General features: G+C 36.8%; 2 protein-coding genes across 11 annotated transcripts in view; one reads left to right on the top strand and one right to left on the bottom strand.

Annotated features, from left to right (window-relative positions):
- The window catches only part of ARL6IP6 (ARF like GTPase 6 interacting protein 6), a 47296-nt gene extending 44274 nt beyond the window's left edge, over positions 1-3022 (bottom strand). Inside the window, exons 1-2 of one of the 2 annotated variants that reach the window (XM_060016796.1) lie at positions 2020-3020; positions 458-511 (exon numbers count right to left, since the gene is read on the bottom strand). In XM_060016796.1, coding sequence (XP_059872779.1) covers positions 458-511; positions 2020-2419 — 454 coding nt within the window. In that variant the 5' untranslated portion in view covers positions 2420-3020. Of the gene's footprint in view, positions 1-457; positions 512-2019 lie in introns of both variants that reach the window. The other variant, XM_060016797.1, reaches the window with a different exon arrangement.
- A 234-nt stretch (positions 3023-3256) lies between these two features.
- The window catches only part of PRPF40A (pre-mRNA processing factor 40 homolog A), a 56104-nt gene continuing 37229 nt past the window's right edge, over positions 3257-22131 (top strand). For 5 of the 9 annotated variants that reach the window (XM_060016785.1, XM_060016790.1, XM_060016786.1 and 2 more), the window contains exons 1-5: positions 3257-3827; positions 4968-5099; positions 17348-17428; positions 18602-18632; positions 20532-20548. In XM_060016785.1, coding sequence (XP_059872768.1) covers positions 3426-3827; positions 4968-5099; positions 17348-17428; positions 18602-18632; positions 20532-20548 — 663 coding nt within the window. In that variant the 5' untranslated portion in view covers positions 3257-3425. The remainder of the gene's footprint in view (positions 3828-4967; positions 5100-17347; positions 17429-18601; positions 18633-20531; positions 20549-22131) is intronic. The other 4 variants (XM_060016791.1, XM_060016792.1, XM_060016793.1 and 1 more) reach the window with 1 other exon arrangement.

The following is a 22131-nucleotide window of genomic DNA, read 5'->3' on the forward strand; positions in this document are numbered from 1 at the left end:
CAATGCTTTTCATATTTTTTGAAAAACCAAGTTGCTTATAAGGGGATCTGAACTTAAACTTCTCATGAGGTCTGCTTAAGATGTTATCTTTGTTAAGTTTGTGAGGTAAGGTTTTTTTGTTTGTTTTTAATTCCTGAGAAGAAGTGTAGAGAGACTTTTCCAAAAGGTAACTAAGAAACGTTAAGTATTCTCTGAGTCTTTGTTACATACAGTTGTATTCAAAATGTATTCCTAGTATGTCTGGTATACATACATATACACACGGAGATACCCCCATACACATGTAAAAAGAAAATCTAATAAAAGTTACCACACACAAATGCAAGTGAAAAAGAGTAAAACCAAACTGCACAGGGAATATATTAAGTATTTAACCAAAATTCTGCATAGTTTAAGCATAATCTAGAAAAACAAAAGTGAGCTCAAAAATCAAATTAAGTGACAATAAAGTCCATACCTAACAGTCCAGTGTGTACATCATCTTCATTCTTCAAATTTTCAGCATGTAACTCTGTAAGTACAAAAAGGGCTTGGGTAAAAAAGACAGTTTTATAATTTGAAAAGTAGCTCAAAGGCCAGAAAGACATTGTGGAGTTGTGGAAAGCACTCTGGAGCCCAAAACAACTGGGTTCAAATTCTGATTCCATTTACTAGCTAAGTGACCTTCAGTAAGCAAATAAGATGTCTTTATGAGTCAACTGCCATGTATATAAAATGGGAATTTTTATTCCTTAGACATTTTATGTAATGCGAATTACTAGGTTTTGAGTTCAGCTCCTTTCTCTACCCTCCAAAATAAGCACAGCTCAATGTGTCCTGCAATGTACTTCAACTTATCAGGTTTTGTGACTTTATGAACAAAGGCAATCTTTCAGAGCAAAAGAATTAAACTACCTACAAGACAAAACTCTGAGCTGCTTTGAAAAAATGGGGGAGGGAAGTGATAGAGGAAAGAAACATTGGCACCCATATTTAACATTGACAATTTACACCCAGTATCATTGTTTGAAGAGGTAAAATTCTCATATTAACTTGCCAATCTGTCTTGTGCATGAAAATCAAGCATGGTAAAGTGTTAGATGCCATCTACACCCCACTAGGGGCTTGGAAGCAATGAGGAAAAGTAAAAACTGGAATTAAATAGATTTAATTCTACTTAGTGAAGTAAAATACTTGAGTGGCAATGTGTTGGGTGCTTTTCATACAACAAACTAAGGTATTTTTTCTTGTTTTAATTTTTCTTTTTCAGTAACTTAACCAAAGTCACACACCACTGAGAACTGAACTTTAAACTGACGTCTGACTCTTTCCACTGCAACATAAAATATCCAACCACATAATACATCTGTATAAGCTTTGGAAAACCTTTCAAGGCACATCTCTTTCTATTCCAACCTGGCCAATATTTCAACTTAAGACACGGAAAATAACACCATTAATCAGAGAAAGAACCTACTATCTTGCTCCTGCAACAGAACTTCACCACTACACTGGGTTGCAAACCTAATTCAAAACCCAAGAGGGTCTATTTTACCTATGCAAGTATAAATTTGGGTTGGGATGGAAATCCTTGTCCTTCAGCAATTCAACGTGTACAGAGGAATCAGTGGATTGTACATCTTTAACCATTTGTGGATTAAACTCTTTGAACGTGTATAACCTAATATTTACACTTTGCACCGTTCCTTTAATGACGGTTGTTATGCATTTTGTTTGATTTTGCCAATATTTTACCGCAAGTGTTCACCGACTTTAAGATATTTTTTCTTCAAGACTACCCACTTATCAAGACCCTTTCTTAAAATGGGTCTCCTGATCACGGACCAAAGTCCTCTACCTTTAAGGAAAGAGAAGACAAGGGAGAAGATCAAAGAAAGGTGCGGACGAGGACTCTGGATGAAAGCGGCTACCAGCTTGCCGGCCTTTGACGGAGCGAGGGCGACGAAGGGGAGAGCCACGTCCAGGCTCAACTAAAGTAAACTCTGGACACACTTTCAAGGCCTGGGCTTCATTCCGTACCTTTTACGATCAGGTAGGTGATAGCGAGAAGGAAGGCGAGGAGGATGGCAAACAGCAGCGAACAGAGAACTGAGAGGACCTGAACCGGCCAGCGCCGGGCTTGGGCTCTGCCGCCTGCATCCGCCGAGAAAATACCATTGCGTTTATCGGGCAGGGCGGGAGACCCGTCCCCATCTGGCCGGAGTAGCGAGTCCTTTCTAGGTTCCGATGACGCCCCGGCCGAGAACTCCGCCCGCAGGTCACGGGCCACTCGGTTGCATCCCTCCTCCTCGTCGACTTCACCCTCACCCCAGCTGTCTCCCTGAGTGAAAGCGGAAAACGCCGGTTGATCAAACGGGACAGCAGTGCCTAGACGGCGGCGAGAAGGGGCTGGGCGCCTCCCACTCTCCACGAACGACATGGCGGGAAAGACAGTTAGGTCCGCAGAGGTCAGGCGTCGCCCACCTGCCCCGCCCCGCGGTCGCAACAGCCAATCAACGGCCAGGCCCTCCACGGCCTCCACCACCTGGCCCCGGCGCGCAGGGGTGCACAAGGGTGCGTGGCTGGGCGAGGAAAGTGCCGTGGGGCCCGAGAAAAGGCTGGGCGCCCCCGGACCAGAGCATGACCCTCAAGTAGTACGAAGGAAGGGGCGCAGTGAAGTGCGCGGAGAGAGACAAGCCGAGGCCCAAGGCAGCCGAGTGTCCTCTCCCTGCAGTGCTTAGTCCGGGCCAGCGAGCTCCGCCGCCGCCGCCGCCGCGTCACCTTCATGCAAGCTCGCGCCCCGGCAGCCCCAAAGCCGCACCTCCCCGACGCTCGGTCCTAGCGCCCGCCCATGCCGCTCTAATACACATTCCCGAACCTATTTGCTTTCTCTCTTCTTCCCCTCTACGCCTGCACTAGCCCCGGCTTCCCTCATTAACGGCAGCTCAGCTCGCCACGCCCTCGCCTCCCTTAACTGCCCTTTCCTCCTTCCCTGTCGCATTGTTCTCCCCGCCCCTACCACAACTTCCCTCCACACCGCTCGGCACGCCTCCTCCCCCCACCCCGGCGCGCGCTCGCCAGCTGGTGCGTACAGAGCTCGAACCCGCTCCTCACGACCCCTCCTCTCGCCTTCCCCGCCCCCTCCCTCCACCTCGAGCCCCGCGCGCGCGCATCCAGCCCCGGCCACCGCTAACGCTAGAAGCTGCTTACTCCACCCCCACCCCACCCTACCCCACCCCCGGCGGCCTCAGGTTTGCGGGGCGTACGTGACTCGGGCGGGGGGTGAAGGTGGCAGGCCCCCACTGCCCCACCCCCTACGGGGTGAGGCTGTCTAAGCTCGGGAAGCTGGGATACAGTTGTCTTCCCTTCCCCGGGGGAAGTTGGTGGAGTTTTCCCGGCAGAGGAGTCGGCGCAGAAACTTCCTCCGTCCCCCTATTCCCCCCTCCATGCAGGCGACGCCGAGTGAGGCTGAGGCTGGGGGCGAATCGTCGAAGAGCTGCGTGTCGGCAGCGCAGTCTGATTGGACAGCGGGGAAGCCTGTCAGCTTATTGGCCCCGCTGATCCCGCCCCGTAGCGCAGGGCAGCCTTTAACCTTTAGCCCCAGTGGGCGCCAGCCACTCAGATCGCTTCTTGTTGGTATGTGTAGCGGCAGTGGCCGCCGGCGGAGCAGTCTGAGTCCGACGATGAGGCCGGGGACGGGAGCCGAGCGTGGAGGCCTCATGGTGAGTGAAATGGAGAGCCATCCTCCCTCGCGGGGTCCCGGGGACGGGGAGCGGAGATTGTCCGGCTCAAGCCTCTGCTCCAGCTCTTGGGTCTCTGCTGACGGCTTCCTGAGGAGACGGCCCTCGGTAAGGGATCGGTGGGGCAGGGGGAAAGCGGCACAATGAAAAACGGAGTCAGAGACAGGAAGCTTTCTCCAGGAGGAGAAGATGAGAGTGGACGAAGGAAGAGCTCGAGATGGTGGGATATGTTCCGAGGGAGAGAAATGGGAGGGCGGGGATGCACAAAGGAAAGGAAGTGGGACCGTGGAAGTTCCCAGTGGGTTTGGCCTAGGCAGATGCGCGGTGGAGGTGCTGGGCCCTAGGCGGGGTGAGCGTTTTGGAGAGGTAGGCCCGATTAAGCAGGCGGGGGGAAGGCAGAGACTTTCTTCGGTAGACTTTAATAGAGGCTGCCAGAATTTCTTCACTAGTAGTAGTGTTGTCTGCAGCGGGGGGACAGCTGGGAGAATTGGCAGGAGATAATTTCCTGCTTTTAAGACCTGTAACAATGGACACACAAGTAAAGAAAGTAGTTGTCTTATAAAAGCGCGTTAAGATGGATGAATTAGTTGTTTGCATTTAGTGTCCGTGAGTGACAGACCTCATTCTTTGGGTTTTTTGTTTTGTTTTGTTTTTTGCAGGAGTAATTTTAGCTGTGTTAGAGATTCTCTTAGGAAATAATATGTTTGCTTGTTAGGAGGGAAGTGTCCCCGGGTATCCAATACTGTTTGTTTTGTGTAAGACCAGCCCTCATCTGAGTTAATTGGGTAAATTCAGCGTTTTAAAGCTTAAAATCATCTTAGACATGAATTTAAGAATAAATGAAGTTATAAAATAAAAATAGTTGACTAGCTGATATCTGTGTGAAGTAGGACAAAGTTGTGGTTTTCACCATAACAGTTAAGTTGGCCTTCACATGCATTTCCTCCCAGTTTAGCAAACCAGTTGGTAACTGATTAAATCAGCATACTTAAAACAGCAACAACTACGAATTAGGTGTCCAGTGATGATTTTAATGTTTTCCATTTTGTTCTGAAATTTGGTCAGGTGCAACCTCATAAATACTGGTGTTGTACATTTTATTTAAGACAAGAAAGTATAAACTAACTCAGTAATTGAATCACACATTAGCCAGATATTATGTCATGCATATAACTGATTTGTAGAAATCAGATTTTTGAGAAGCATTTATTGGTACTTACTAATTTTTAAATTGTCCCTCTTTTTCAGATGGGGCACCCTGGCATGCATTATGCCCCAATGGGAATGCATCCTATGGGTCAGAGAGCGAACATGCCTCCTGTACCTCATGGAATGATGCCGCAAATGATGCCCCCAATGGGAGGACCACCAATGGGACAAGTAAGAATGTTTTGTTTTGTATTTCTTTGTTTACTTTTGCCCATGGTATTCTTGTGTCAAAGAATTTCAAAATCTGGGTCAATACTTACAGCTATTTAAGTTTCAGTTTATGCCAGAATAATGTTTTTAAGTGAAATGTTGTATAATCATGACAGTAACCAAATTTTGAGTGTAATGAAAAATCTGTATAAGAGATTTACTTTCTACAGCAACAAAATTGAGTTGTTTTTGTTTGTTTTTTTAAATTTAAAAGTAGCAAAGTACATGTAGGCTTTTTAGTTTAATGACTTTCCCCCCAAGTATGTCAATTGAAGTAAATATGCTATGTCAATATAATTTTTGTTGGTGGACCTTGTACATGCATAGAATCTGAAAACAGCAGTTGTTTAGGCCTTTGGCTTAGGATTAATTTTATTCCTGAAAAAGCTTCCTGGTGTGTGTGTGTGTGTGTGTGTGTGTGCGCGCGCGCGCGCGCGCGCGCGCGTGCGCGCAATGGGGGTGGAGGTGGGAAGGTTCTACTCTGATTTGGTTCTTCATAGGACGGTGCCAAATAGGTAGTTTATTTTCCACTTATACTATTTTGTTTTTTTAAAATGATTTTTGCTTCTGCACTTCTGCTTTTGAGCTGTCCCTTCCATCTCCAGCATAAATTGTAAACATTTTGTGGGAGTGATTTGGACCAAACGGTTTTAATGCTGACTCAATGAGTTCAATAGAACTTAATTCCTAGAAAAGCATCCAAGAAAGGTAACAGGTTCAGTTACCGTAAATAATTTTATGCCCCCTGTTAGGTTCTATAATACACATATCCTTTGGTGGCTGGGTTCTTTCCATTTAGTGTTTCAATAAATCATCAAGTATTTAGGGTAACAAAATATTTTGGAAAGCCAGTCAATTAGGTATGATCCTTCTGCCAGTTGGGGGCATCATTTGCTTTGATAATCATTTAAGCCTTGATGGTTTGAATTATTGGTGAAATTGTAGTGGAGAAAAGAGCTCGCTCTGTGTGTATGTTTTTTTTTTTTTTTTTTCCTTAAGAATAGAAGGGCTTAATGTCAAGTGGTTTTCTTCTTTTTTATTTAAGGTATTTAAGAGTATAGCCCTTAATTTTGTATAAAAAGCTTTATTCAGAGGCACCAGGCCCAAAAGATTCTGCCTGTAGGAGTTCTTTAAATAAAAGAACTATTTATTCTGTTACTCTAGGATAGCACAAGTTTTAAAACTCCCTAGGTGATGGAGAAACAACTCTGATTCCTCTTCTGTTTCTTTCCATCTCTAAGCAGCAAGGAGCTCTTCTTGTTTTCTCAGTAGAGCTGCTCTAACTAGATAATGAGCTTTAAAAAATATTTATTCTTTAAATGCTCTGGTTCTTATTTAAAATTAGTTTCTTTCCACAGAAAGATAAAATAAAACAATTTGCTACTGCCAGATGCTTCTCTCTTTTCTGGGGCCTTCTGTTTCCATTGGGCCAATCAAGGTAAGTTTTGCAAGGGATTGACCTGCTTGCCCTTGCTGTATTGGTGCTGTTGCACTACCAAAACCAAGATACCAGCTAGTCATTTTGAGTAAAATGCAGATTTTATTTTTTAAGTACTCATGTATCTCATTGACATAAGCTGGTCACAGTTTGCTCTATGGCCCTTTCTCTTTAGCTCTGTAGTGACCATCTTCCTAGTAAGGTTATTTGCTACTTGGTACACATCCATTCAAATACTCTGAATTTTACCTTGTGGTTTTCTTCTACTTCTTTCCTAGACCAGTATATGCCATGTGCCTTTAAGCGTACCTGACTGTTTAGATGTTCAGAAGTCTCTCTCTGTTGGCTCCTGTTAGGATAACGATTGAATGACTTAAGAACCCAGCTCTGAGGAACTCAAGAGAATACCCATTTTTTTTTCCCTTAGATTATTCCTTTTTTTCCTCTTGATATCTAACAAATATGGGGCCCAAGTCTTGGTAAAACAAATTCTTGTTTTAGCTTTGATAACAGAGTCGGAGGGCATGGATAATATAAACAGTCATGTATTCAGAAATCTAATTTAAAGCCCTATAAACAGCTACCTTAAAATAAAAGTTGATAATTCGCAAACTTGATCCTTTTTTCTGCATCATGTCTTCTGTCTACCCGCCCTCAGAAGTATAAGTGAGCCGTAAGTGATCAGAAGATAATGAGAAGAAGCAGGATGCCTATATAGCTCACTGCAGTGACACAAAGTTGGTAGGGTTCTGTCATCAAATTTTAAATAGTTAATTCACAAATTCTTTAGACTTTGCAATTGAAGGTTATGGAACCTTCATGTATATTGCCTAGTTCGCATTAAGATCTCATTCTGGGACCAGCTGAGGACTAAAATTGGTGGCAGTCTTACTTGCTAAGTGATTGTGGTCTTTGGGATGTTACTGAACATGACATGAAATTTTAAAACTTGTTTGTAAAATAATATGCAGACTGGACATAACAGTCTACAGAAACCAGAGTTTGTACTTTTTGAAATGCAGCAGATGATTTAGATTAGAGGAGTAGCATGTTTGTTTTAGTTCAGGAGATAACCTAGAATGTCTTTTTAGAATTTAGGATGAATCTATTAGTAGTAATAGATATTTGGAAATTATCAAATAGGTCTTAATAATATTCTTTCAAGTTTATCCTGTAGGTTAAACTTGCCTTTCTTATTGTACATTAACTTCAGATGGGAAAGTTGTGCTTCTACTTTTACAGAGTTATAGGATCTTACAGTTGGAAGGGACCTTACAAGTTTACAAATGTTAATGATAAAATAATTTTCCTGCTTGGTGGCAGTAGAGATTTGTATTAAGATATAATTATGTATGAAGCTGTCCTCTTTCTCTATGTGTATTGTAAATAATGTTTTGCTTTAAAATATTTTCACGTCTTATTCTTTTGTTGTCTTTTCTACAGCATAACCATCCTTATCACAGGCAATTTGGCCTTCACTTAAGCCCAAGAGAGTCTTTCTGCCTGACTTTGTCTTCTTTCTTTAATTCTTAATTTTCCTCTTCTTTTAATGAGAAGAGTAAAGTAAAAGAATTAAGGTCCCTTTCAGCTCTAATAACCTATGATTCAGTTTAGATCATTTGATAAGGATAGGTGATATGTATAAGATTTTATGGGTTGATATGCAAGTAAAAATAGGAAATTCTTTTAGTAATGCCCCCCTAATTCTAATTATTCATTATTTTTTTCTTGTTGCCTTTGTTCAATAAACTGATAAATGAATAATTCCTCTTTAAAAATAAGTCAGATTTTCATGTTCTCGTACTGAGTAAGGCGGGTTTTTATAGACCTTATTTCTGTTCCTGCTGCTATCTGAGCTTAAGTCATTACACTGTCATGCCTAAGATACTCTTTACAACTTTTAAGCTGTTTTCTTGCTTCAAGCTTGTCCCCCAAAAAACTCTTTTTAGATTTCAATGAGTTATCTCCTTGCCGTAGAACTTCCACTGTTTTTCTGTGCCTATAGCGTAATGTCTACTTTCCACAATTTAACTTTCAGTTATCTCCCATAGTATATAATTCAGAGCACGATTCTCAGCTGCATGTCTTCACATTCCCTAATATGAACGCGGGCTGGTCTTTTCATGGTATTTTGAGTAACTATATTAGTTCATGACCAAGGTTGTGCTGTTTTTCTTGCTCTCCTGCCCCCCAGCTCTCTACTACCATGAGCTTTCCTTTATTTACCTAAATTCTGCCATTTCAAGTCCTGCCTTCTCCAAGAGGTCCTCAACAATAAATTTTCCCAGCATATACCTCCCCTTCAGATTATTAAAATAAAATCCTACGTAATCCGCCCATAACTCTTACTATTTCACTTATTTTAGCACTTGTTTTGTTTTATTATGGTTTATTTGCTTTGCCTTTCCAACAGTTGTAAGCTCTTAGGGGGCAGGGGCTGTGTTCTGAACTTTTAAGAAGTCTATAGGTGCTGAGCACAGTTCTTGGCACATCATGGGTGCTCAGTAAATTACTTGTTGAATGAATGAAACAAACGCAGATACCCTTTCCTACAATATAAGCCAGAAAGTTAGTCAGTGTTACATGTGACTTTTCAGCGGTTACTTATGACTTCACACTGTTTTTAGGGTCTGTCTCTACTGTTGATTTTCAATTTGACAAAAATGGAAGATAATTAAGATGAAATAAGTAATTTTTGTTTGGTGAATAAAACTAAAGAACTTCCATTTACTTTAAATTACAGGCAAATGTATTTCTGTCTGTATGACTTCATTGGTGATCATCTCTTTAAGTTTTACCAGATTTTTCCATACCCTAGGGAGAAATGATGATTTGGAATATAGGCCTTCCAGAGAAATCCAATATATTGATTGGTGTCTTAGATTTATCTGACTGTCTTGATAAATTGTTATGCTGTTGTTGCTTGTGAGTTATCCTCACTTTTGGGTGTTATAGGGTCCTTGCCATTGAATTGAACATTAGCCAGTGAAAAAGATTTTTTTTTTAGCTTATCTGCTCGTAGATTGTTGAATCTAGGTAACTTTCTTTATGTATTTATATTACCTAGGTGAGTGCATTTTAAAACATAGATTGACCCATACCTACTGTGTTGGTATAACTTTTGGGCTGTGTATATGGTTAGATTTTGATAGGTTTTAGTTTCATTATCTTTAGATAGCAACTCATTTAAATATGAACTCATCTATTGAAAAACTTCAACTAGAGTAGTATTTCTGAGTATATCGGGATTACTTGAAGAGATGTAAAAAGACCATGTCACTTTGGAAGAATGAACTGCACCCCTCCACCCCTTTGAGATTCGCAGGGTGCAGTATTTTCTAAAGATGCTAAGAAGTCTTGCAGAAGCCTTTTAAAACTTTTTACTTAGTATTTTTCGGTTTTAGTTGGCCATCTTCCTCTCCCCCACTTCCACAGTCTCCCTTGCCCCCCTGTTATCTGTTTATTTTGCTTTGTCTAGCACATTGCATAGAACTAACACTGCCTGTAATTAACATTTTGCGAGAAAAGCTGAATTGGGATCACTTACCCATTTAGTCTGCTCTTCAGGATAAAAGGGCAATGTGGAAATCAGTATTAACACACATAAATGTAACAGCTCATAGAGTTGTAGAGTGCAACAAATGTATTCATTAATGGTGAAATCAGAAAGGAAAGAAAAAAAAAGGGACTTCCCTGGCAGTCCAGTGGTTAAGACACCACTCAGGGGGCACGGGTTCCATCCCTGGTGGGGGAACTAAGATCCTGCATGCTGCGCAGCCTGGTCAAAAAAAAACCAAAAAAGATCTCAATGGGTTAACCTGTTGGTTTTTGATTGGGTTTGTTAGAAATGTTGATGACATGACTTCCAGTCATTATCAAGTGGTATATCAGTAGATAGTGCACATTTGGCATCTACTTATATCCATAGCTATGCACTTGAGTTTTTGTTTGTTTTTTTACCTAGAGAAAGAATTAGCCTAAGTTGTGAAGGTTTCTAAGTTGGAATGAGTAGATATACACTGTCTCATTTAAAGTTGTCATTAGTCTTTCATTCTTATTTCCTATTTCCATATCTTCATATTTCCATTGTCAGGTCAATTTAGCCAATAGACTTTGCCCATTTTCGTCAATAGACATTTAAGCCTCTTCTTGACCGTGTATTAGTACAAAGGTGAACACTATATATATATCATGCACTCAGGGAACTTACAGGTATCACTCAGGTGCCTGGCCACACTGTTTTCTCATCTTTTAACTGCTGATTTGACTGTCACGATACTTGTAGACATTCGAATATGTAGTGGAGATGAATCTTTTATATTTGTATTCTTTTTCTCCCTGGTCAAGTCATCATGTTTCTTCTACTTATTAAAAAAAGTTAAGTATAGCTAGCGGTTACTAAAGATGTGGTATTTTGTATGACAGGCTTGAAAGAAAATCCTCTATCTGCTTCTTTCTTACTTGGGGCACTACACTCAAAGTGGAAATCTGAATCTTCTCCAAATCTGAGTGTTGCTGTTAGCCGTGTCTCTTAAAGGACTAAACATGCCAGCAAGTGAGAACTGAGTTGAAATACAGTTTGCTTTATCTTAGGCTTTCATTTTTTTTTTTAAACAAAATTTTCATCTCATTTATCTTAGACGTTTTTTTAACAAAATTCTCAAATCTTATTTATTAGCTCCTGATCTGTTTGGGTTAAGACTTTTTAAATTACCTTTTGATTAATGAATGAGCATTAAGTTTCTGTTTGAGAACGTGGGCTTGGTATACTTTCTTCGGTCATTGGGTATCAAGAAAGTTGTTAATTCTCTGAAAGATGATTTTTTTTAGTACTTTTAAGATCATTACATATTTATGATCATATATTTGTTGAATATAATAGAAAATTACCCTCTCTTTCCTTATACAGAAATAAGGGCTAGTCATAAAGTTGTCTACTACAAGTGTTTGAGTCTCTGCTATGTCTATGTAACTCTCTTCTGTACGAGTAATACTTACATAAATTAAACATGCTCTTTGTCCTAAAGGTGCCCACAATTGAGAAGGAGCTAAAAATTTTCATATGGACAAATATTTAATGATTTAGCTAGATATAATACTGAATCTAGTTTAAAGGAATTGGGGAAGAAGATAGTAATAGTCTTGTGTTCCTCTGTACTTGCGTTCTGGAGGGCTCATGTCCAAAAGGAGGTTTAGATGATTTTTAGAGTAAGTTTTATAAAATCTTTGATTCTATATGACTTGAGACACCACAATCTGTGTGTGTATCCACAGTATGTTTAGAACTTTTTAAAATTCAAGTGATACAGTTCATTTTTATTCAGCTCCTTTTCTAAGTTTTTGTGTCACATATCAACACCCAGTGATTTTCTTTTTATATTTTCTGTACCCTCATTTAAGAAGTTTGGGGTTTAGCAAGAGACAGTGGACTAAATAATTTAAACTATTTACTTGCCTTTTTTTCACATAGTTTTGTTTTTTAAGGTTTCAGCGAATAGAACTGTGATACCTAATCTGTGTTAGAATTATAATTTTTATCAGATGTTTGTATATAACTGATTCATATACCCTATTGAATTTGATCCTCCTGACTGAAAAGTGGATTGGCTAGATAGATGTCCAGTTTATAGATAGGAATAGGAAGGCCTAGAGAGTTGAGTGAATTGTAAAGCGACTTTGAAGAGCCAGCACTAAATGTGATCCTTAATCTGGGATTGACTTCTCATTACGTGTGTTGATTCCTACTGAAGGTGATGGTTTTACAGTATTTACTAGATGCTTTTAAAGAACCAAAGTGCCTAACTAACAGATAGCTAGGGAATAGATGAGAGAAGGGGCAACATGAGAGATACTTTCATTACATGAGTTGAAGGAGAGCAGTGGTAATAAAACAGCTTTCATTTATTGAGCACTGTTCTAAGTGCCTGTGTGTATTCATGTATCATTCCATTTAATCCCTACAACAGTCCTATCAGATAAGTACTATTTTTTCCCCCATGTTGCAGGTGAGGAAATTGAGGGTTAAGTAAAGTTGCCCAAGATCACATAACTGGTGAGTGGCCAACTGGGGTAGGAATTCTGGCAGTCTGAATCCAGAGTATACTCAATAGCTGTACTAGGCTGCTTCCCTATATAGCAGTATGAGATTATGCCATGTTACACCTCCTTAGAATTTGAAGGAATAGTGTATACTATAGTGAATTCTAAAGTCTCCAGGTTGAGAGAATTTAGCAAACTAAATAATTTTGAATACTGGCAGTTGATTTATTAAATGGTAAGGTTCTACTCCCTGTGGGAGCAGTTTGTGCAAATAATGTCTATTTTTTATCTAAATGTTTCTTATATAAGAAAATGACATGTTTTGAGTTTATATATAACTGTAGATGAAGAGGAAGTAAGGTTAAATGATTGTCCCAAAATTAAGCCACTTTGGGTTGTTAAGGACATGCCTTTAAACAGGTATTTCCATTTATTTCCAATTGAATGAATATTTAGTTACATTCAAAGATGTAGTTTTTGCGTTTATTCAAAACTTAATTTTTTGCATTCATTTATGTATTTGTTTATAAGGTAAGTTAGTGGTGTAGGGAATAGTTGTTTTAAAATACTGTGTGCTTAATGTTAATAGCCTCTGTAGAGTGTGTTTGTGGAATTGACTTTAGCACGTTTAAAAGGAACAAGTATAAAGGCAAGAATCAAACTTTTTAGGTAATCAATTTGTAGCTACAGGTTGGCAGCAAGAGTGATTTTTAAAAATCAACCAAATTCAAGAGTTAATATTTAGACAAAAAATAGGTTAGATTGTGTGATTTCTTTCCAGCAGGAAAAACTTCAGGAAATAATTATGAAGAAAAGAACTTTTGAGGTGCCCACATGAAGATGTACACTTTTGTTTTCATATCCTAATAAAATTGGGCTAATTTACATTTTGTATAACTAATTTGCTGTAGCACTGATAGGATTACTTTTATTACTGTACCTTTTTTTATAATTCAAATATCTAGAGTGATCAATGAATCATGCTTGTTTTTATCTAACATTAGACATTTTCTAAACTGGGATGCTAAGAATGACTGAGTGGATTCTGTGGTGCTCCCTAGTTTTTACTCATTTTTAATTTTCTTCAAATGGGTGATTCTTAGAATTTTCAAGAGATTCTTCTTGATTTAACTTTTATCATTAAAAGGAGAGAAATAGAAACATCACACAGATCGTTGGCCACTTTGAATAAAGCATATCAAGTTGTATATCTGAGTTACTTTTTAAAGGTGCCAAAGTGTCCATTAAATTTAGATGTTTAATATTTTAGGCAATTTAGCTTACATCTCACATATATGTCTTTCACCCATAACCATTCTTTCTCTGTCTCCTAACAACTGAAATGCTTAATTACAGCACTTAATATGTTTGCCAAAGTAGCTTAAATGGAAATTTATGAAGCTCTACAAGGTTATTGTAATTTTATAGCGTGCTTCACAATAAGCTTAGTATGAGCTACCACTTTGTAGCTTTAAGAATGATCTGGCTTGTGGAATTTGTTGTGGCATTACTGTAGCAACTATGTTAAGAATTTGTCCCTGTAACCATTTTGAACCAACATCCTGTTTTCATTGAATTTAAGATGTCATCATTGATGAGACACTCCATTATATTAGGTGCCCTGCGTGAGAAAAAAACAAATGAGAAGTCTACGAATAAAGCTGGGATGCCAAAGGGCTATTCCCTCCGTGTGAAGCAAGAAGTAAATCTGCTATGGAAAAAAGGACAGCAAAGTAACTTGAATGTCTCAACTTTGTTTATTGGGCAAAAGGAGGGAAAAATCACTTCTGATCAGGATTTAAACCACACGCCAATTCTCTCATAAGCTTGCAGCCTATATTCCCATTATCAGTGTGGTGTTAAAACAAGTAAATAAATAACTTAGAAATTTTTAATGGTCTCAGGTTGATGGTGCTGCCAAGTGACTGGCTGAAGTCAACACAAATCCTCTGAAAGAATTCAACTTCAGTCAGACGGGTTGACACATGCATCTCCATATTAGGTGTATCCTAGAATTAATGAAAAATGGAAATCATAACATTTCCGCAAAATAGATTCCTCAAGCTTTGGGAAACAGGCCAAATTCTTGTAATAGCTTTTCATAAAAACATAGTATTTTGCATATTTATATTTTTGTTCTTTGGTTTCATGTTAATAACATCACAGTTTTGCTTTAGAATTATCTATTTACTTTTAGAATATTTGGTTGTACATAATTTAAGAATCTTGCCAATTTTCGTCAGGTTGAACAAGCTTAACTAGTTGCTACCCCTCAGAATTTACAGAGATACAGAGGGAGAATTTAGCTTTTTATTTGACATTAAATCTCATTATATAACCGATACCATGAGTTCTAGTCTAAAGGCAAAGTTTTGAGATGTTTTAAAGTTTGAAGTGTGGGAAGAAGAACAATTGAGAGAACTCTGTCAAATTCTGTTCTTTAATGATTTTCAAATATTGTTTGCTGTGTCATTGCCTGGTCTAGTAAACATTTGTTATATGTAAGCTCTTTTGTGCTTTGGTTTTGGATGGGCTTTGATCACTGTGTCTCTTATGAAGTAGAGTACTTTAATTTGAAATTACATTTATTTGTACAGTCATTTGTACTGCTATCGTGTGGAAATGCTGTGTTGCATGATGGAGATTTTTCCCCCTTTTTAAATGTCTTTAATTCTTTTTTTAAGATTTAGCACAGAATTCTTCTAATTTACGTGTTTAGTTTTAAATACATCATTCCAGAAAGTTTGAAAGTAGAATGAAAAATAAATAACCCATATTCCATCTCCCTAATTATCATTTTTGGTATATTTTATTCCAAATTTTATTGTGTGTACATCTCTGTTTAAAAATTTTAATCGTAGTGTACACACAATTTTGATTGTGACTTTTTTCTCTTAACATGGAGTCAGAAGCATTTTTCATGTTGCCACAAAGTCTTTGTAGTCATAGTTTTGATATTTGCTTAATGTGGAATTTCTTTTTCTTTTCTTTTAATTGGAATATAGTTGATTTACAATATTATGTTAGTTTCAGGTGTACAGCAAAGTGATTCAGTTATACATATATATGTATGTATCTATATTCTTTTTTTGGATTCTTTCTCATAGTTTATTACAAGATACTGAATATAGTTCCCCGTGCTATACAGTAAATCCTTATTGTTTATCTATTTTATGTATGGTGGAGTGCATCTCTTAATCCCATACTGCCAGTTTATCCTTCCCCCCACAATTTTTAATTCTTATGAGAAAATACTTTGATTCATTTTTCTCTTAAGTTTTCAAATTTCAGGTTCTCCATTTAGATTAGAAGTCTAGTTTTTGGACATGTTATTAGCTTTTGATTTTATATGCAGACCATTTTAATAGCAGGCCATTTCTCTCTGTGGCCCACCGTGCTTCCCCCCATAATTAGTTAGTTCTTAAAAGAATTCAAACATATTTGCTATTAGCCTAAAGCAGAATTAATTGTGAGGGTATATCTGTTGAGGGGAGAAGGGGAAAAAGCCTAGTTCTCATTCTGTTAGTTTGAGTTGTAGATGCTTGTCACTGCTTTGTTTTCAAATTCTGCACTTTTATTTTTGTCAACTATTATTTGACCTGTATTTCAGGTTCTAGTCACATTTCTAGTCAAGTTCTTGTTTAGTGATGTTTAAACAGTTTATTGAATATTTTGTGGAACAAAAAGGCTTTTTTGGTTTTTTCATCCATTAGTACCATGCTACTTCATTTTAATGATAATTTAGCCTGGTTTTGCTTCATGAGTTGACTTTCAAAAGTAATAAACGTCAGTGTTCAAGTGTTTTCTACCTTAAGTAGGCTTTATATATTCCTGTTGACCAATATGCTTATTTCTTTTTTGTTGTTCCTATTTCTCAGATTGTTCATTTAATTTAAAACTGTTGAATAACTGGTTACCTTGTTCCAGGACCTATGATTGTTTTGTATAATTTTATCTCCCTTCATGTTTTCCTTACATTCGTTCATATTAAGATTAAAGTTATGATGTGAGATTATACTAATATATGTGAACATTGCGTCAGAATCCTTTGGAAATTTATGTTAATCTTCATGATTTTTATTCATACTAAGTAGTGAAGATTGATTCATAGATTTGGATAACAGTTATTGGTAGATGAGTTTAAGCCCCCAAACTAATATATTCTTTGCCCAGATATGCATATGTGTATGTGCTTTATTAAGTTTTTCTTTATAAGAGACAGCATAGATGACTTGAGTTAGAAAAATCTGTTTTTTATGTATTTGTTTAAAGTCACTGAATTATAAGCACCTTTGAGCTAGAAGTTTTAAAAAGACCAGATGGCTATAAAAATTATTTAATCAGATATTAAACATCAAAGGTGAGAAACACTGAAAAATTTTTTTTGCCTTGCTCCAAAGAAGAGAAAAACATGGGTGTTGAGTTAAAATTAAAAGGAAATTAATATTCTTAAATTTTAAGTTACAAATAACATACCATAGTCTAAACTTTTAAATGTATTAAAATAATTATGACAATACATATAAATAATGACATAAGTATTAAAATAGGTCATTAAAAAAATACTTCATTCATTCAACAAGCACTTACTAAGCATACTATTCATGTAGTGTAGTATTCACTGGGTTTTAATCCTAAGTTGTACATATTAGTTTTAATAACCAGATAGATTCTTAAAATCCTATTAGGTGCTTTGGTCTTATATAGTAATCTTTTTTTACTTTTGTTCTAGATGCCTGGAATGATGTCTTCAGTAATGCCTGGAATGATGATGTCTCACATGTCTCAGGCTTCCATGCAGCCTGCCTTACCGGTAATCTTGTGAAAGTAACTGTTTTCTGTGATGTTTTGATTTCTTTTGTCTATGAGATAACATACGTATTTTGTAGGCAATCATGTTAGCTTTTTAAGTGCCTCCTAAGTACTACACGATGGGAATTACATGGACTTTTATTTTTAGTTTCTTGAATCCAGGCATTTACATTTTTTCCTATATTTATATTATAATTGTTGTACATCCTTAGTTACTAAGTTAATTCTACATTAAACAAGTCTAGAATTCTAAAAAGCATAATTCCTTAGCCAGAAGCACTTTATTGTTCTTGTAGCGTTCTAATCTGAAAGAGCAGACGTTTGCTTTACCATATACTAATTAAAAATTGATAGGATGTGATTTAATACTAGATCCTAAATTTAGAAATCAGAAGATTTCATTTGAAATCCACATTTCATGAGACTTCAGCTGTGGCACATTACTTAGAAAATCTTTGAATACTCTTATCACCCTTATTGGGTGGTATAGCAATATAGAAATCATTATGATATTCAAGTTAGCATGACTTATTTATTAGTTATAATGAACAGATGTGGCATACTCCACTGGGGTAGGCTTTCAGTGTCGTATCCAAAACCCCTAGGGCCAGATACATTTCAATTTTTTTTTTTATATTATAAAGTAATACATTGCATATAGTATATAATAATTATGTAAAAATTTCCCACGGGATCTTGGGCCGTGCACTTTAATTTCTAACACAATATTTCTAAAGCAGAACTTAAAGATACTCATTCTGATGTGGGATAAATAAGACTGTAAACAGTTCATATCATTCAGGATAGGTTTTGCCACTGATGAGTTTTGGTGCCAAACTAAAAAAAAAAAAAACAACTTGTTTTTCAGAGCTTTTTGGATCTTAGAATTGTGGGTAAAGGGTTGTGGATCTTTATATAACTGATAATTATATAAATAAAACACTTAAGATTAAAGTGCTTCAGTAGTCCCAGATTACTGCAATTTTTTTTTTTTTTTTTTTTACAATTTATAGCAAGCTCAGGGAACTGAGATCACTAAAACTTAACCAAGAATCTTTGAGTCAGTGGCTAGAGAATTGATACATAGAGGGGACTGATTATGCTTTAAGAGAATCGTATATAAAATACAGTTTAAGCAAGGTGAATGTTACTAATTTCATTTTTATTCTTACAGCCAGGAGTAAATAATATGGATGTAGCAGCAGGTATGTATACCATTTATGGTGATATATATTAGACTTAATTTGGACAGTAGCAACCGTGTTACAGAGAGGAATAAAACAGTGTCTCTTGGGCACTATAATCAGCTCCTGATTCTTTTTTTTTTTAAGCAATGGAAAATGGAAATCCATAAGAAATTATCACAATTTTAGATATTGGAATTCTGAGACCAGATTTGATCTTCAGATATACTTTGGCCCACGGGATGTTTTTAAATTTTATAATTAGTTGCTGACATTTAAAGTCTGCAGGCTTACATAAAGATTGAATTTATCATTCTATACAAAAATTTAATTTATCTTGAGAAGTTGGATGATCTGAACTTTTATTATTTACAGTGGTCTTTCTCAACACAGTAGATACTCAGAGAATATTTGAATGGAAAATTCTGGTTGAGTCCATATTTGCACTCAATATTGCACTCATTTATTGCACTCATTTATTTGCACTCATTTATTGCACTCAGTAAAAACTTTAGTGTTTATTCCACTAAACATTGTGGAATGGGTAGCTACTCCATACTTCAGATATCGAGCATGTGCTCTCAGACTTCTGGACTACTTCACTCATTTTTCTGATACCTGCTTGATCCTTATAGTCATTGCAGTTTGTAAGCCCTGTGATAATATATTTTTTTCAGCTAGTTACCAATAAGTGTTTATTATGACTAGTGTGACTTTAACATATAATAATGCTTCAATTATACATGACTAAGTAATGTTCCATGTAATTTAGTATTCCAGATGGTGAACTTTGTCCCATGATTATGCCAAAACTTTTTTTTTTTGAACATTATGGGTCAAAATATGTTTAAAATGCACTGTGTGCTTTCCTGGAGGTTTATATGGGCCATAACTGATCTTTTTAAGATGTTTCACAGATTTCATTCTTTAAGCTGTAATGATGTTCTGATATATCAATACCTCTGATATATCAATACCTTAGAATAGTATTTTAGCCTATTTAGATATCTAGAGGTGGTTACTATTACCCTAAATAATCCTGGAAAATTACTTTAAAGTTTTTTTTTTAGTTACTTTTAAATGCTTTGACTCTATTATTGATGTTCCATACTAGCTTTTTTTAATTGCTCTCTGTATATATGTACTTAGTTGTTTCCTTTTTACAGTCTCTTGTTTTTTTTACATATAGTTTTAAGCTACTAGTTTCCTAAATTAAAGATTATTCATATGAACTTTGTGACTAATAGGGATTTCTCCTTATGTCTTAAGATGGCTTTGATAGTTTAGGACAGTACCATCTAATAGAACTTTCTGTAAGTGTAGAAATGTTCTGTAATCTGTAGTGTTGTATACAGTAAACACAGCCACATGTAATTATTGAGTACTTGAAATGTGGCTAGTGCAAAGGAGGAACTGAATTTTAAAATTTTATTTAATCTTAATTTAAATGTTAGTTTAAACAGGCATATATGGTGGCTAAAGGATTCTGTATTGTACAGCATGTGTTTGGAACCTAGATAATTAAACTTGTCAGAAATCTAAAGCATAGAATCAGAGTTCTGACACATTACTGTACTTCAGCAGTATAGCAGAGAAACAGGAATTAGTTAAGATAAACACCTATTTAGCAAGAAAAGGAGAAACAAAAGGCAAGGGTGTGAATACTGCTCAAACAGCTCCCAAGTGAGTTTGCACATTGAAAGTTCAAAGTGCCAACTTAATTCTGAAAGTGCTTTGCACTATCGATGTTTTTCTTGTGGGAAAGAGAGCAAGTACATAGGTGATATGGGACAGTCTTAGGATATTTAGTCTGATGGGATGAGGAGGAAAAAATAGTATGAATAAATATTTTAACACTGTTAACCTAAGGAGAGCATAATTTATCACATTGTAATATTGTTCCAAAAAATTTTTTTTTAGGTACAACATCCGGTGCAGTAAGTACCTTTGGAATATATTTATTTCATTATACTTCTTTAGCCTACTACGTTGATGCTTATTTCTGTTTTGAAGATTATCTACTAAGTTGAACCCTTTTCCTTTATCTTCTGTGCCAAAGGTTGAAAATTTGTTTGAATAATTTATTTTAAAATCTGATTTTTGTGAGACTTAATCAGAGATATGGGAATCACCAAGGGTTTTTTGTTGTTTTTTTTTTTAATTCCTTAAAGCTCAGTGAAGAGTTTATGTGTGTAATCTCATTTCATCAAAACAGTAGTCCTGAGAGGTAGCTGTTATTCTCATATGGTTGAGAAAATGCAGAAATCTGTGAATGAATTTTAAGTATGTTAGTATTTTAAATTTGGGGTGAAAGACTTTTAATTGTGACCTGTATTTAAATATTTTAAACTTTTATCTTTTGCTTTAAAATTGAATAGTTATAAAATATCCATTTGGTATTCTTCCATTATAAGTGTCTTTTTTTGTTTTTGACTAATAATAGCTTCATGTTTTTCCTGCTTACTTAAATAATATGGGCTCACTGGGAGGAAAATGAAGCAGACTTAAGTTAAAAAGAAGAAAGTAAATTACCCTAAGTTTTTCTACCATGAGGGAACCACCATGATTAATATTTTGGTTGTGTCAGTTGTCCGTCAAACTATTTTTTTTCCTCACTTAATTGAAACATCTTTTTGTCATATGTTAAATTCTCACATATTCTGACATCCATTTCTGGGTTTTCTTTTCCACTCTATTTCTAATTCAATATTACACCATTTTCTGATTAGAGTAGATTTAATATTTAATAAGACAAGTCTTTCATGGTTTCTCTTTTCATTATGTCCTTTGCTGTTTTCAGATATTAGCATATGAATTTCCCTGTCCCCCACCAAAAGCAGTCTTTTTTTTTTTTTTTTTTTTGTGATACACGGGCCTCTCACTGTTGTGGCCTCTCCCGTTGCGGAGCACAGGCTCCGGACGCACAGGATCAGCGGCCATGGCTCACGGGCCCAGCCGCTCCGCAGCATGTGGGATCTTCCCGGACCAGGGCACGAACCCGTGTCCCCTGCATCGGCAGGCGGACTCTCAACCACTGCGCCACCAGGGAAGCCCCAAAAGCAGTCTTTAAATACACACACAGAGACATGCTCAAAAGGCAAAAATTGTGTTTTTATCTGGGATTAATTTAATTCTTTCCATTTTAAGAGAACTGACATATTCATACTTTTCAGTTAAACTTTCCCATCCAAAAATATTGTGTATTTATTTGAAAACTTGCTGTTGTTTTATTCTTTTTTGATTTCAGGTACACAAATTTCAGTTACTTGTGCTTTTCAGGCTATGGTCATTATTGTTGATCCATGGCGGTTCCCTCATATTTTTTCCCTCTATTCTTCCCTTTATTCTTTTTCCCTTTACTCCAGTCCACCCTCCCCAGTAGGTGCTTACTTGGATATATGTCCTAAGACACGTATATTGGGAAAAGCTTATGAAATTTTTTTGTGTAGCTTTTTTGTGTGTTTTTTCTTTTTTCTTGATCTTCATCCTTATTTTATAATTGACATACAGTATTATATTA

This window comes from Delphinus delphis, chromosome 7 (assembly GCF_949987515.2).
Source record: "Delphinus delphis chromosome 7, mDelDel1.2, whole genome shotgun sequence".
Taxonomy (NCBI): Eukaryota; Metazoa; Chordata; class Mammalia; order Artiodactyla; family Delphinidae; genus Delphinus; species Delphinus delphis.